Genomic DNA, 15800 nt, shown 5'->3' on the forward strand with positions numbered 1-15800 from the left:
AAATCTAGCTTAGTCATTACATAGAATGCATTATATTAGCACAACAATGACCCCTCTCCTGTTTCAGTAAATGCAGAAACAGGATCTCGTAAATATGGAAACAGGTGAGACAAAATAAAAAAATAGGATGAGGTTTTTCTGTTCATTTTCATCCCTACCTATACTCATCAATATTGGTTTATTTTATTGCCTGACCGCATAATAGACCTGGCAGAGATTGTGTGTTTTGCTGAAATTACCTAAACGTATTGTATTGCTAATTGCTAGTATTATTGTGGAGGTGTCGCAACAAGATTTCTATCGAGAAGACTTTTTTTTTATGACTTGCTTGTCTTTTATTATCAGCTGGCCGAAGCCTCAAACATGATGAGGTGACATTCTGTATGTTGACATACTAGTATCTTTTATTTATGCAGAAATGGAATATCTTGGAAACTTCTCACCGAGCTATTTTGGCTACAGATGTGTCGTTGAAATTTCGTTGTAGCCTGCTCCTTATAACTGTTTCGTACCCGCATTGCAAGGCTGGAACCCAGCACTTAGCGTTGTAGTATTATGTCTGTACCGATGGCTTTCTTAAAAACAGGTTAATCTTTTTCTTAAAAGAAAAACTTGTTGAGCATACTCCAAAACTGCATCCGGGGAGCAAATATGGAGTGGCGTGCCAATAACATGTGGAATCAGTAAGACTCAGATCCGATGTAGTGGTAGCACCTTACTAGCAGGAGTAGCTGATAGCATCTTTCCAGAGCGGTTTGCGCTTAAACCCACATCCACTAATCTCCCATTGCTAATCCTGGCACAGGTGGTTAATCACCGCCCGGCCGAAGCACACGCGTCCCGGCCTTCCACTTGTCTCGCCTCCCCACCCTTCAGTTCCCTCCAAATGTCCCCCGGCCTTCTCGCCCTCGTCGCTCTGCCTCGCTAATTCGCTCCGCGGCCGATTCCATTCCGCCTCCGCCGCACCGCACCGGCACTAACCCTAAAACCCGACCCTGCTTCGTATCATTGCTTGTCGCCTGATCATGTACGACTCTCTCTGGGATTTTTTTTTTCCTGATGATTTTTTTCTCCGCGCTCGTTCTCCTCCAGATTGTATCGCCCTTTTTTTCACTCATTTATTGGCCTTGTCTCATCCTGGAACTAGCATGTTTCCTGCAATTTGGTTAATCTTAGTTGCGTTCTACAAATAATTTCATGGCGCTGATCCTTTCACCGCAAAGATTATTTTTTCCGTTTTTTCTCTTCCCTAATATTTTTTTAAAAAAAATTTGGCTGTGGTTTCGCTGCAATGTGTGTAGAGAGAAATCTCAAAGTAGTTTTTAGCGAGATTTTCCGTGCACTTTTCAATCTTCTGTATGGTTATAGCTTAACAACTTAACCTAATTGTTGATCCGAACTCATTGTGGGTGCGAGCTTCAAACATTCTCTTTTTGGGTGTTGCAGATATCAAATTGAAGCGGGGGATATATGTACAGGAACCAGTTTAGGTCGGATCGATTGAACGACCACGCCACCACCGCGCGAAGGCCCGGCCGCGGAAGCGGCAGTAGCACGCATTGGGTCGTCTCCGGCGGCCGTGGAAGCACCGCTCCGGCTGCGCGGCCGCGATCGCCGCCCTACCGGAGGTGAGACGCGTGTTTACTGTTTATTCATCGTGATGGCGCGTATATTGGTTGTTATGATGTTTACATTTTTGTTGTGCCAATTGCATATTTGCATCTATTTGCAGCGGGAGGCCCCGGAGCGTGCAGCAGCAGTACAGGCCGAGGTCGCCGGCGGGTGCGCCAACCCAGGGGAATGCCACTGGCTGCTGTCCTCCTTGTGGGAGTGCTGCCGCTGCTGAGCATACGGGACCAGTGAACCAAGGTGCAAATGCTTGTGCTGTGTGAACTTCCGTAGCCATCACTTTCACTTTCTTTGATCGTACTTGCATGCTTGACGTGCACAGAAGAGTTTGTGGATGTAGATCATGCCATTATGTAGTGTTGCCACATGGAATTATATTGTTTTTTTTTCTATATATAACCCTTAAGCATGACATTTTTTTTTTCTTTTGTGGTAAGTTTCTAGCAGATATTGATGAGATCAGAATGTTTAGAAACCGATTACATTTATTTCTTGTTACCACTTTAGCTAATATATATCACAGCATAAACTATCTTGCTAAAGCTTTCTTCTTAGCAAAACTGTCTGATGATCTCTCTTTCTTAGAGACTTTCGGATCACTGGATAATGTGAAACCTTCCAATGTGCCTGCTCAGAGTGATGTTTTGAGCTCAGTCTCTGCTGAAGGAACCTGGGCAGCAGATTCCCCAACCCCAACACTACAGACAAAAGGTTCTTCTGCTTTGCAAGAATTTTGAGCTTAACATGATAGCAGCAACAAGTCCTCTAGTTATATTTTAAATTGATTGTGATTGTAATATTGGATAAGATTACCTTCTGAATTCTGATGATGTTGGCCCCCAGGATATTCATCCCCTCCATTTACTCTTCAGTTCGGAACTTTTAGCCCTGGAGTTATTAACAAGCAGGTATGGGATCCTTGTTCAACTATTTTTCTGTTGGCTTTTCAGTTTGCTACCCGCTAATGCTTCATGCTGATCTTCTCACAGGAAACTACTTCCTGCACATCCTCATCCCCTCATGATCTGAACGGGAAGAAACATGAAAAGGTCTGCTCATTTCTCATGATTTATTTCACTACAACAACAACAACAACAACAACAACAAAGCCTTTAAGTCCCAAACAAATTGGGGTAGGCTAGAGTTGAAACCCAGAAGAAGCAATCAAGGTTCAGGCACGTGAATAGCTGTTTTCCAAGCACTCCTATCTAATGCTAAGTCTTTTGGTATATTACATCCTTTCAAGTCTCCTTTTATTGCCTCTACCCAAGTCAACTTCGGTCTTCCTCTATCTCTCTTCACGTTACTATCCTGACTTAGGATTCCATTACGCACCGGTGCCTTTGCAGGTCTCCGTTGTACATGTCCAAACCATCTCAATCGGTGTTGGACAAGCTTTTCTTCAATTGGTGCTACCCCTGATCTATCATGTATATCATCGTTCCGAACTCGATCCCTTCTTGTATGACCGCAAATCCAACGCAACATACGCATTTCCGCGACACTTATCTGTTGAGCATGTCGTCTTTTCGTAGGCCAACATTCTGCACCATACAACATAGCAGGTCTAATCGCCGTCCTATAAAACTTGTCTTTTAGCTTCTGTGGTACCCTTTTGTCACATAGGACACCAGATGCTTGGCGCCACTTCATCCACCCTACTTTGATTCTATGGCTAACATCTTCATCAATATCCCCGTCTCTCTGTAGCATTGATCCTAAATATCGAAAGTTATCCTTCCTAGGCACTACTTGACCTTCCAAACTAATATTTTTCTCCTCCCGAGTAGTAGTGCCGAAGTCACATCTCATATACTCAGTTTTAGTTCTACTGAGTCTAAAACCTTTGGACTCCAAAGTCTCCCGCCATAACTCCAGTTTCTGATTCACTCCTGTCCGACTTTCATCAACTAGCACTACATCATCCGCGAAAAGCATACACCAAGGATGTCCCCTTGTATGTCCCTTGTGACCTCATCCATCACTAAGGCAAATAGATAAGGGCTCAAAGCTAACCCTTGATGTAGTCTTATCCTAATCGGGAAGTCATCCGTGTCTCCATCACTTGTTCGAACACTAGTCACAACATTGTTGTACTCATGATTTATTTCACTAAATGAATTTATTTGGAACACCTTTTTTTGTTGAAAATTTTGAACCATCCGTTTCGCTCATGCTATTGGATCATTTCCTTGATTATATCTTTTCAGTGCTTAGGTATGCGAACTCTCTAATCAAGTAAACCAAGATGCTTGGATGTGCAAAAATGGAGATAGAATTATTCAATAAAATAGAAATGATAAAATACCATGCTTCTGCACATCATACCATGTCAAATGATGGTTGACTCTTTCTTCTGCACACCATAATGTATATGCTTGTATCCTGATGTAAATTATAATACATTTTTGTGGAGCCATTTAGTAATATGACTGCATCTTAATTTGGATCATCATGCTTCTCTAGTTTGCAAGTGAATTGAGATACCATATATCTTCCTCTTTGCATTAACTTTGTGCTACTATTTTGCGCTTACCTATATAGACGTGACAATTTCAGGCCTGCCATGGATTACATTACAAGCCTAATACAGTTTCCTCATCTCCTATACAAGAGCTGCAAAAGCAGGAAGCAAGCGATGATTTGGTTATTGGTGGAGAAGCTGGCTTAATTGGCAAATATGAGAATGTTCATGTTCCTGAATTGCATGAAACGCAGACAATGCTGAATTCTGTTCCTCCAACTAGCAAAGTTAGTACCTCAGTCAAACTCGCTCAGTTGCTTTACAACCTTTTATAAATTAATTAATGTATATTAAATGGTCTACAGGTGTGCACAGATTCATGCAAGGTGTTGCTCAGAACTATGTCTTCCCCAACTCAACAGCAGTGTCAAAATCAAGAAGAAACAAAAAACACTGTCAGTGCTAACCAGAGTGACACTGCATACAAATATCCTGCCACCAAGCCCAAGATAAGCGTGCAAATTCCAGCTTCCTATACTCCCAACATGGTACCACCCCAATTTATGCTTCCAGTACCGGGGAGATCAATGCCTGTGGCTTTCCAGCAGAAACAACCTCAAGTGCCCATTGAATTCAGGGGCCCAGGTTTTCAAATGCAGTCTATTGGCTCCGTATCCAGCTCCTTGCCCGTGAAGATGGCTGTCCCTCTGGGTAATTCACCTCACATACAACCGATGTTTGTTCATGGTGCTCAGCCTCGTGCATTCCATCAGCAATCCTTCATTCACCACGGACAAGGCTTTGGATGTGCTCCTCCAGCTAATTGTCACCTTCCTCAGTTTGGCAACATGAGAATTGCGCAAGAGTTATCTCAGCAGCATCCTAGAAGCGGTGATGAACAGAAGAGAACTATCAAGATAACACATCCAGAGACACACGAAGAACTGATGCTGGATAGACGTGGGCATTCCATTATAGGTGTTCCTGCTTCTGGGCAGATGCCTTTAAACAATATAAACCAGCTACCTCACTCTGTTCAAACATTTTCTCCACTTCAGAAAGTTTATTATCCTAGACCAGGCACGTACAATTCAGCACCTATCTATCTTCCCAACTCCACTGCTGTCCCTCCTGCAAGTAGGCAAATTTCCTCCAAAATTCAAACCCCGATGCATGGTTTTGATTCCACTAATAGCAACCAGCAAATTACTTCCATCAGACCTCCTATGCCGACATCTTGGCTTGATGCTACTTCCAGGCCATTGACAAATTTGCATACTGTTTCCGAAATCTCAAATTTCAAAGGGATGCTTCCATCAAACTTACCTGCTCCAGTTCATGTTGAGCTAAAGCCGCCTATTACACTCCCTGCTGAAAAGAATAGTGAATCTACCATATCAAATCAGCAAAATTATCGCAAAATTGGGCTGGAAATGTCTCCTGAACCTGTAAATTTAGTTTATGAAGGAAATAACAAAGATTCTGTTGCAACTTGTGATATAAGTTGTAATTTAATATCTCAGGCAGTTTCAACCCAGCAGACACAGACTCGACCAGCTTCAGTTGATCATGACACACCAGTTGTAGGCCCTCAAACTATCTTAACCAGTAACCTGCCTTTGGAATCTACTGCATCTATTAAATCTTCAGTAAAAGTAAAACCTATTGAGGTGGAAGAATCGTTAGTGGTTCCAACAACTTTATCGTCCCATGCAAAACTCGAGTCATCGCATACTGAGGCTTCTGGCAGAACTGCTAGTGTCATCTTGACTGCAACTTCATTAGTTTCCAATATTGATGGGACGTCACCGACTAACAGGAACTATAAATATCATGGCAATAGCATTTTGGGGAAGCCTCCATTAATTTATGCACAAGAAATGGTGCCACCAAAGTTTGCGGGGTCTAATACATCCACAGAAGGTCTTGGAAAGGCAAAGGTGAATCCAGTTCCGTTCCAAGAAAAGTTTTCTTCTGAACTTAATGGTTTACTTCCATTGCAAAACCATGACTTCATGATAGAAGAACATGTTCCAAACGAAAAAGGGATGTGCTCAGAGTCAAAGACAGAACAAGTAGATGCGACCACTCCAGGTACTGCCTTTGGATTGGAGGATGACACTAGTGTTGCTAAATCTGGAAGATTTCATGCATGTCACCAGTCAGTTGATTGGCATCCTTCCATATACGTTGGTGATATCCAAACATCAAATGACAGTCAGCAACCTTCATCGGATGCAGAAATCATAACATCTCAATCAGAGAACAAGCAGAATAACAGTAGAGTAGACTCTGCGAGGGATGTCAAGAATGCAGCCCCTATTTCTACTTCAGCTACCTCCCAGAGGAAAACGGAACAAGAGAGGATTGATTCAGAAATATCTAATCCTTGCTCCACGACTGCTGCTTCAGTGGTGCAAACAAAAAAAGTTGTTTTGGAGTCAACAAAGGCCAAAAGTATCAATGGACGAAGAAAAAAACGAAAGGAGACACTTCCTAAGGGTAGTGGACAGAAGTATTATGATCTTGATAGTGCACCCAGTTCTCTCAATGAGAATGTCGAGAGTTTTGTTACTTCAGAGGATGTTCAGTGTTCCTTGACAACTGACTTAAAGCTGAATTGTACATGGGATGCTGAAAAGTACAATTCAACTGGTGGGAATGATTGCCAGAACAGAAGTGACTCGTTCAGCTGGGAAGATACAGCAGAAAACTCTGCTGACAAGTTGAAAGTGTTTGGGGGTACCCATTCTAAAAGTGGAGCAGAAGTAAACAAAGATAAATCTGAGTTTGACCGTAAAAAGTATTCCCAGGATTTTCTTTTAACATTTGCACAAAGCTGCATTGAACTTCCTGCAGGTTTCATGATTGGATTTGATATTTCCGAAGCAGTAATGAGTGTACATGTTGGTGCTCCATTTATAGACAATACTCAACTTAATCCAAACCATGCAAGGATAAAAGATCGAGGTTCCCGAGCTAACCGTCATATGGCTGGTAAATTTGATGATGATAAGTGGAGAAAACAGTTTTGTTCTACTGTTTCTGGACGTAACCTGCTGTCTGACAATGTTCATCAACCTGCCTTTTCTAATTGGGATGCAGTACAGCATGTTGGGAACGGATCTGTAAGAAGTCTATCACAAAGCCAGCCATTTAGTCAATATAGTGGTGAGATGCTCTCCAGAGCTATGAAAGAAGTAGTATCTCAGCGCAGCATGTCACGTGGCTCTGTTGATGAGAGGTGGCAACATAGAACTAATGCTCATGGTATTTCATCACCTTCTCAAGTATCTATGCCAGTTATGCACAGAGCTGAGAAAAAATATGAAATAGGTAAGGTGTTTGATGAGGAAGGGTCAAAACAAAGGCAGCTGAAAGCTATTCTGAATAAGTTAACCCCCCAAAATTTCGAAAAACTTTTTGCGCAGGTCAAGGAGTTGAATATTGATAACGTGGTCACACTTACTGGTGTCATATCTCAGATATTTGACAAAGCTTTGATGGAACCCACTTTTTGTGAGATGTATGCTAGTTTCTGTTTCCGGTTAGCTGGTGACCTACCGAACTTTGTCAAAGATGATGAGAAAATCACCTTCAAACGACTGCTTTTAAATAAATGCCAAGAAGAATTTGAAAGAGGTGAAAGAGAGCAGGCTGAAGCAGATAAAGCAGAAGAAGAGGGTGGAGCGAAACAATCTGAAGGCGAGAGAGAGGAGAAACGGATTCGAGCACGGAGACGCATGCTAGGAAATATTCGATTAATTGGGGAATTGTACAAAAAGAAAATGCTGACAGAGAGAATAATGCATGAATGCATAAATAAACTGCTAGGTGAGTATCAAAACCCAGATGAGGAAGATCTAGAGGCTCTGTGCAAATTGATGAGCACAATCGGGGAGATGATAGATCATCCCAGGGCAAAGGTACATATGGATTTTTATTTTGGCCTTATACTGAAGCTGTCAGAAAATGTGAAGTTATCATCCCGTATAAGATTTATGCTGGAAGATGTGATTGACCTTAGAAAAAACAAGTGGAGGCAGAGAAGGAAAGTAGAAGGACCAAAAAAGATAGAGGAGGTCCACAGGGACGCAGTAAAACAGAAGTTTGGCCAATCAACTAGGTTTGGCTCTTCTCCTAATTATAACTCATCTGTTACTTGCATTAGCTCTGGGTTAAGACCAGGGCCTCCAGATAGCACACGTGGATCTTCTGCGTTAGCTTCTCGTGGATCTTCTCAAGTTTGTACATATGGATCACAGAATGTTAATCTAGATGCTAGATATCAACCTTCAAATAGAGTCTTGCCTGTTCCACTCCATCAAAGGCATGCTGATAAATCCATTCGCCTTGGTCCTCAAGGTGACTTAGGAAGAGGAATGTCGCTTTGTGGGAAGCAACCAGTTTCAAATGACATTTTACCAGAAGTTCCTTTAAATGCTCATCATGGTCAGACATCAGAAAACTCAAGAGACAGTTCATTTACAGGAGTGACAAGTAATCCAACAAGCTTCAGAGCCAGTAATACATCCTGGGGAATGGCGGATCTTTCTTCGCCAGTACCGTCAACTATAGGTCAAACGCATACATCCTCCACAGTCAGAAAGGAGATATGTGCTGAAGCGCAGACATTCCCTGAAGAGGTTCTTCAAGAGAAATCGATACTAACCATAAAAGAATTTTACAGGTAAGTTCCCATCTGTCATGCTTTATTTGATATTCTGCAAATGCTATATTTGTGTGTGTTTCTCATTTATTACGAAATATATGCTGAGAGATAGGTGTCTATTATTAGCACTTTAGGATTTTTTATTTAAAAGTATTTCCCTAAGCTATCAAATTTGATTAATCAGCTATTTTGTAGGGTAAAGTCCATTTTAAGCCCTTCAATTGTCGTGTAATTCCAATTTGTAACCTCCAAATTTATTTCCCTCCATTCCAAATTATAGTTCACTTTAGTTTTGCCCTAAGTCAAACCTCTCTAGTTTTGACCAAGTTTACAGAAAAATGCATCAACATCTATAGCATCGGATTAGTTTCATTAAATTATCCATGAAATATGACTTGACAGTGCATTTATTTGAGCTTGTAGATGTTGATATATGTTTCTAAAAACTTAGTCAAACGAGAGATGTTTGACTTAGGACAAAACTACAATGAACTATAATTTGAAATGGATGGAGTACTAGACAACTTACACCCTTGAACAATTAATCGAACACAGTACACCCCTTCACTGGCGGGAAGGTGGTTTTCATCCAACTTGGCAGACGCATTGCAGTGGCTTTGCCACATGGACTTATTTTAGGATGATTCAACAGGCCAATCAGCATGGTCATGAAATAAATAAGCCAAGTAACAGTGAAACTGAAAGAGGTAGAATATGAAATGTAATTGAGGCCTTCTGTTAGAGCTCACCATATGTTTTTCTTAAAACTTATTTCATGATACTGCTAACTTACTGCTGAATCAATTAACCTAAAACAGGTTTATGGGGTGAAAGCAGTGCCACTGTAGTTCAAGGGTGTAAATTATCTGGTTTTGAAATCAAAGGTTGAAAATCAAACTCCAACGATTGTTGAAGGGTGCAAAATGGACTTTACCTTTTTTTAATCCACAGATGGTACAAGTGAATCCCATGTAATTATGGGCCCATTTTAGGAAAAGAAAACTATGAACTTACATTGTATGGTGTCCAGAATGTTTTGTTTATATTAATCCTTTGATAGCTACATCTTTCATTGGGTAAAGAATCTAATCTGCTACTATGATTTTATAAGAAAGAAAAGGTCCGCTTTTTTGTGTTATCTTTGTTGGTGATTCTTTCCAGTCATAGGTAGCCTTCTTTTTTTATAGCAATATGTTCATATACAAGCATAAATTTTGCTTCTCAGAATGAATTTGTGTATAGCGTAACTCAAACAGACTATAACTAAAGAGTTATGCATGGTACTGCCTACTAGCATGTTTGATATTTCTGGGAAGCTGATTAACAGAGGGGAGCAAACATGGAACCTCTACTTAGTTGCAGGTTGCCATATTCTTAGTGTTACACTGACATAATATTTGGTGCTCCCAGTGCTAAGGATGAGAAGGAGGTCGCTCTGTGCATGAAAGAACTGAATGCTCCCAGCTTCTATCCTTCCCTTGTGTCACTTTGGATCACTGACTCGTTTGAAAGAAAAGACCTGGAAAGGGAACTCTTGGCCAAGCTTTTGGTGCACTTGTGCACAGCTCAAGAGCATTTGCTGAGCCAGAGGCAGCTACTCCAGGGGTATGGTCCATTTGCACATAACAGAACTTACTTTCTATAGTTGGTGACTTGGTTTCAAAACCCCCATTGACCATCTGCCTTCTTTGCCAAATTGCCAGGTTTCAACATGTTCTATCTACCTTGGAGGATGCCGTGACCGATGCGCCGAAAGCGACCAAGTTCCTGGGCCAAATATTTGCCAGAGTCATACTGGAAGACGGGATCTCGCTGACGGAGGTAGGAGGGCTGCTGCAGGAGAGGGATGGCAGGGAAGAGCCAGCAGGACATCATGCCCTGGACGACAGCCTCGCATCCGAGGTTCTGGGGAGCATGCTGGAGTCCATCAGAGTGGAGAGGGGCGACAACGCCGTGGACGAAATCCGCGCAAAATCCAACCTGCAGCGGCCCGGGGTGTGCGTCTGACGCCTGATCAGGGGATTCAGGGTAGGAAGCAGGGTGCCTAGATTGTTATTGTTGCTTTTGGTAGGTTGGGATCCTAACCTTAGAAAGAAAGGGTAGGTTAGATGAGATTTTGCTGGTCTTTTGTTTTCCTTGTGTTACCACTACTGTAGCAGAAGAACTTGTTGAATTTCCTGTCCTGGCTAGGTATGTTGGCTGCCTTTTAAATCTGCGTCATGTGTGGTTTCGTGTTTCATTGATGATTTGTGCCGTTGGTGTGTGTGTTGCTTTCTCCCATGTCTGGGGGAGAATGGTAAAGAGGGCTCTTCTACGATCATCAATTCGAGAAAACTATACAAATATGAAAGAAGGGGTATTTTATTCTTACCAACGGGATCTTATTGCACCCGGTAACAAACATGCATAAACCATTTCTCGAAGTATGTGTCTGGATAGCCCAAAGTCTCGATAGTTAGCTCTAGGTCTTCCGGTTAAAAAACAACGTTGATGAAGGCGTGTAGGTGCACTATTATGTGGTAGGGATTGCATTTTTTCTTGCATTTTTGTTTTTTCGCTCAAACTCAAAGGGGAAACTTTGCTTCTTATCTTTTTTTTTTGACGATCGACGAATCAAATGATATTTTTGTTCTAATTTCTGCCGCGTCTTCTCCCTCTCTGAATCAAACTTTTTTTTTTGCCATAATGTGTCGTTCCTGTTACGAAACGGTGTCTCTCAACAGACACCCCTTCGGTGATCTCATCAACGACGCCATGAACAGACACATATTCACGAAGTGATCTCATCCATCAATTACAAGATTAGTGGATAGGATTAGACAGTTAGTTTTACTCCAAAGGGCATGTCCTTTGGAGAACAGTCGTGTCCCTTCGTGACACCCCTTCACTTATATAAATATATTTCAGAGATCAATGAAAGAAACAGTTTTCTCAAATCCTGTTCATTTACATTCACACTTTAACACGTTATCAGCACTTTGCTCTACGTGAACAAGGAAGAGAACGCTTCGATACCGGAGATGAAGTCGACATCGATGATGCAGAGCCGTCCGTCCTCGAAGGAACAGTGCCGGCATCATGCTCCTTCATCATTGTTTTTACGTCAGAACAAGGAGGCAGAACTGGATCCTGCCGGCCTCCATGTTCGATGCAAGCACAGAGGCCACGCAGGCCTTCATCGTTCCAAGACCGGAAAAGAAACGAAGATCTGTTCTTCATCTTATCCATAGGAAACTGATGCGTACATGATGATGGCTGGCCGAACAGTCACCATCAACATGGATCGACAAAGAAATCGATGACCGTTTTCATTGCAACACCGTGGTCGTCATCCACATCGAAAGAAAGAAGACGAAGGACGCACTCAGAACAAAAGACGGTAACCACCGGCTATGGTTTTTCTTCAGTTTATCATGTTCTTACCTCTCTACGGCAATGGCCGCGAGTCCGCGCGTCCGACCGGTCTTGGTGGGCCTGCTCGCTACACCAGCAGCGGCGCTCGCGTGTGCCAGACCAGAGACGGCCCCCTGTTGCTCCACGCCGAGCGGCCTGAGACTCCGTGCCCCTGAGCGCGTGGCCGGCGCCCTCCACGCCTGCAGTGGCGGCGGCCTCGCACCTGCGGCCCGCGGCTGGCTGCCCCGACGGCCAGTGCCCGTGGCCAGTTGCCACCCGCGGCCAGGCCCGCGCCTGCGCCTCGCGCGCAGCGGCTGGCAGCCCCTCCCGCGCCCTCGCCTGCGCGGCTCCGCCTCACGCGCGGCGGACGGCGGCTCCTGCGCCTGCGGCTGGCGCCCCTGCACGTAGTCCTCGGCCCGCCGCTCATGGCCCTCACGCGGCTGCTCGCCCCACCACGGCAGTCGGCAGCGTTTGCCAACAGGCCGGCGGCGGCATCTACGCCCTTGAGGCCAAACGACGCGATTGTGGAAACCGTCCGCTCGATGATTGTATCCTGGGAAAGGATAAGGATGTGCATTTTTTTGCATAAAAATCCTTCTTTCTCCTATGAATTGCACGATAATCCTAATAGATTATTGATGTATTCCAGATTCATGATTAAGCCCTCAGGTTTTAACATGTCTGTAGCATACTATATTTACCTCATGTAAATATTAATTTTAGACCCTAGGTTTAAAATACAATATGATGCACAATATTTACCTCAGTAAATAAGTATTTTTGAGATCCATGTGTCATCAAGAATTGCATCATGACATGTACTGCTGCAGATGAATTTATCACTGTAAATTCGCTTTCCAGATCCTATGTTTTCTAGAATTTTTTTAGTACTGTTCAAAGCGTTTGTCCAAATTTGCAAACCCAATAAACATGTGCTATTAACATTGCATGTTCAAAGTGTTTGTCCAAATTGGCAAACCCAATAAACATGTAGTATTACTATCACGACCTTTGCATTGTAACTACTTTGTTATTTGCAATTTTCATTTTATGTTAAGCCTATTTATGCTTTATTTAAAGCTTATAGCGCTTATATTTTTAATGCAAAATCAATGAAGTGTATTATCTCATTATTTGTACAACACAAATGTTCCACATTGTATGTTGGCCATACACAAAGTAGCGCCATAGTTGCTACTGTGGAATCTACACTAAATTCTTAGTGACTATCCTCAATGTGCGTACCCAACATCATAAATTGGAACATACGGTCTATATCTTTTCACAAGATAACTACCGTTAATTAGCATTCCTATTGGCCATACACAAGGTAGCACCATAGTTGCTACTGCGGGATCTACACTAAGTTCATAACTTAATGACTATCCTCAACGTGCGTACCTAATTCGTTTGCGGATTAACTAAGGTCTACATCAATCTTTTTGATGATTACCTTAAAATGTGTTTATACAAATTGCATACACCACTAGACATCTACTGTTCAACAGACTATGTCCATATTATTAGAGGTCTACATCTTTATGATGACTACCGCTAATGTGTTAGCATAAATGAGGTTTACACTATTAGTGAGATATATCTTGTCTCCTATTTATTTTGCATTAATTAATACAACATCACCATAGTAATTTTAAATTTACCCTTAGCGTAAATTCAGAAAATCTATGGTTTAAACCTTGTTAGAATAGTAGCCAGCAAAGAGTTTGATCTCTTGCTCTTGATGGTCACCATTATCTAACATGGTCAATGGACGTAATGTTAAACTTGATGTTCTATGGATTCATGGCAATATTTGATGCTCCTCATAAGAGAGCATCACCATTTATGATCAATTAAGTATGGAGTTTTATTTTAAATAAAGCACCATACACATCCAGAACACACATATGTGTATCTCGATGGATGCAAATCGAAGCACTATATGGCTAGTTTTTAATGATTGATACGAACAACACAAGGCAGTCATTCTGTCCAATACCTACTATGATTGGCCACAACTTTATCTCTAGGATCTTAAGTCCACTTGAGAATATAATTATGTTGTTCCAAAATATCCCCCAACATTGTGTTTTTGCGAAAGCACACTACTTACCAAATGTATTCTAGATTAATTCCTACATTACTTCAGGTCTAAGTGTATGATAAACTCTTATCGAGGAATCATCATTAACATTATAGTGATGCTCTATCATCTGAAGTACATTGAATTTTTCAGAATCATACAAGTTCGATGCCATGTAATAATGCCATCCAAAGAACTTTAATGGTAAGACTTAACGCAAAAAGAAGTAGCAGCCCCGTGCATTCCTTAGGGTAAGGCATTTCCCAAATATGACAGAACCATATTTTGTCCCAATTGTGTATGTTATAGCTACATAACTTGGAAATGTCATGCCTTAAAACATATAATTGATCGGTATTATAAATCCATTGGACATAAATATCCGGCTCAACAATAAAGATATGAAGCACGCTTCTATCTTCAACCTGACACCACCAGGAAGGTCAGTTGTTCACAACAAGTTTCATGAAGAAACCAAGTAGCAATCAAACACTTAATTAATAAGTGGGTCTTATGAGCATGGAGAGCACGATCATCGAATTTACTTCGCTTGATCCATTTTTGGAGACCAAATTTGTCTTCCATTTACAAAGATACCTAGTATCTACGTCCTATTTTGGTGTTGTAATATAAAATGTTGTCATCAATTTCAATTGAATATCACAATAATGTGCCATCACATTTGATATTCCATTAATTAACTTATATGGAATCTATATATCTGCAAAGAATGTCATTATATTCTTCATGCTATATATAGACCTATACAAGAGTAAATTCAAATGCAAAGAGGAATTTTGCCTAGTGGATAGTTGCACCACAAACTCTATATATAGGGAAGCAAAATATTCCTAAACTCTTACATAGAGACAAGAAAATATTTTGTTAATCGCTTGACGTGATGTCATGATAGTGGGCTTTGGTCGTGCTACTATCATACTCCCTATTGGTACTCAAATAATAATCATGAATCCATTCTTGTATTCTGATTCCATAATGTACTCAATTAAAATTATAGAGATATCCGTCAATGTGGTTTTCATATGAAAACCCCAAGATGACAACTAAGAGGAGTATTTTTCTCTTAACAATGGATATGGCAATACTTAAACAAGATATCCTCAATTGGATTTGACTACACATACATAACATATATCCAATGTTGCGTACAAATAATTCTCTCTCTTGATGTCAATAAGACTTGGCACATTTGCCTTGGTTATTCAACTATAGAGATAACTTGAGAATTATTATCAATTCTATTGGTCATAGCATCAATATGAGCCACTACATTTCTTGAAGAAATTCAAGAATATACATGTGACTCTATTTACCATTTTATGGACCATAAAGATACTATGTAATGCACATTTATGCATCCATAATATAGTCCCAGGTGTGTCTCTTAGTCATGAGAACCATCACTATACTAAACTCATTGCTCGAAATCTTCAATTTAGAGCAAATTATCCTGGACGCGGGATCAAATCCATTTTATATGGAACTGTTTGGTTTTTGGGTACTATATATCAAGTACCTTATGTCCATACCAATAATGG

The 15800-nt window shown here is 41.3% G+C and overlaps 1 protein-coding gene and 1 long non-coding RNA gene across 3 annotated transcripts; one reads left to right on the forward strand and one right to left on the reverse strand.

Annotated features, from left to right (window-relative positions):
* The first annotated feature begins 944 nt into the window (after positions 1-944).
* On the forward strand, positions 945-11002 carry LOC136491233 (eukaryotic translation initiation factor 4G-like). Of its 2 annotated transcripts, XM_066487476.1 has the most exons (10): positions 945-1027; positions 1447-1628; positions 1733-1869; positions 2215-2340; positions 2473-2537; positions 2619-2678; positions 4189-4380; positions 4459-8783; positions 10176-10370; positions 10469-11002. In XM_066487476.1, the coding sequence occupies exons 2-10, from the start codon at positions 1471-1473 to the stop codon at positions 10770-10772; spliced, it is 5562 nt and encodes a 1853-aa protein (XP_066343573.1). In that variant the 5' UTR covers positions 945-1027; positions 1447-1470; the 3' UTR covers positions 10773-11002. The 2 variants fall into 2 exon arrangements, with proteins under 2 accessions (XP_066343573.1, XP_066343574.1); XM_066487477.1 differs by lacking the exon at positions 945-1027 and having other exon boundaries at positions 1132-1628.
* A 633-nt stretch (positions 11003-11635) lies between these two features.
* On the reverse strand, positions 11636-12684 carry LOC136494371 (uncharacterized). Its single transcript, XR_010768581.1, has 2 exons — positions 12189-12684; positions 11636-12020 (listed from the first exon to the last, which is right to left on the reverse strand). It is a non-coding gene; the product is annotated as an uncharacterized lncRNA (long non-coding RNA).
* Between the last annotated feature and the right edge of the window lie 3116 nt (positions 12685-15800).

The sequence above is a fragment of the Miscanthus floridulus genome, chromosome 11 (assembly GCF_019320115.1).
Source record: "Miscanthus floridulus cultivar M001 chromosome 11, ASM1932011v1, whole genome shotgun sequence".
NCBI classification, from domain to species: domain Eukaryota; kingdom Viridiplantae; phylum Streptophyta; class Magnoliopsida; order Poales; family Poaceae; genus Miscanthus; species Miscanthus floridulus.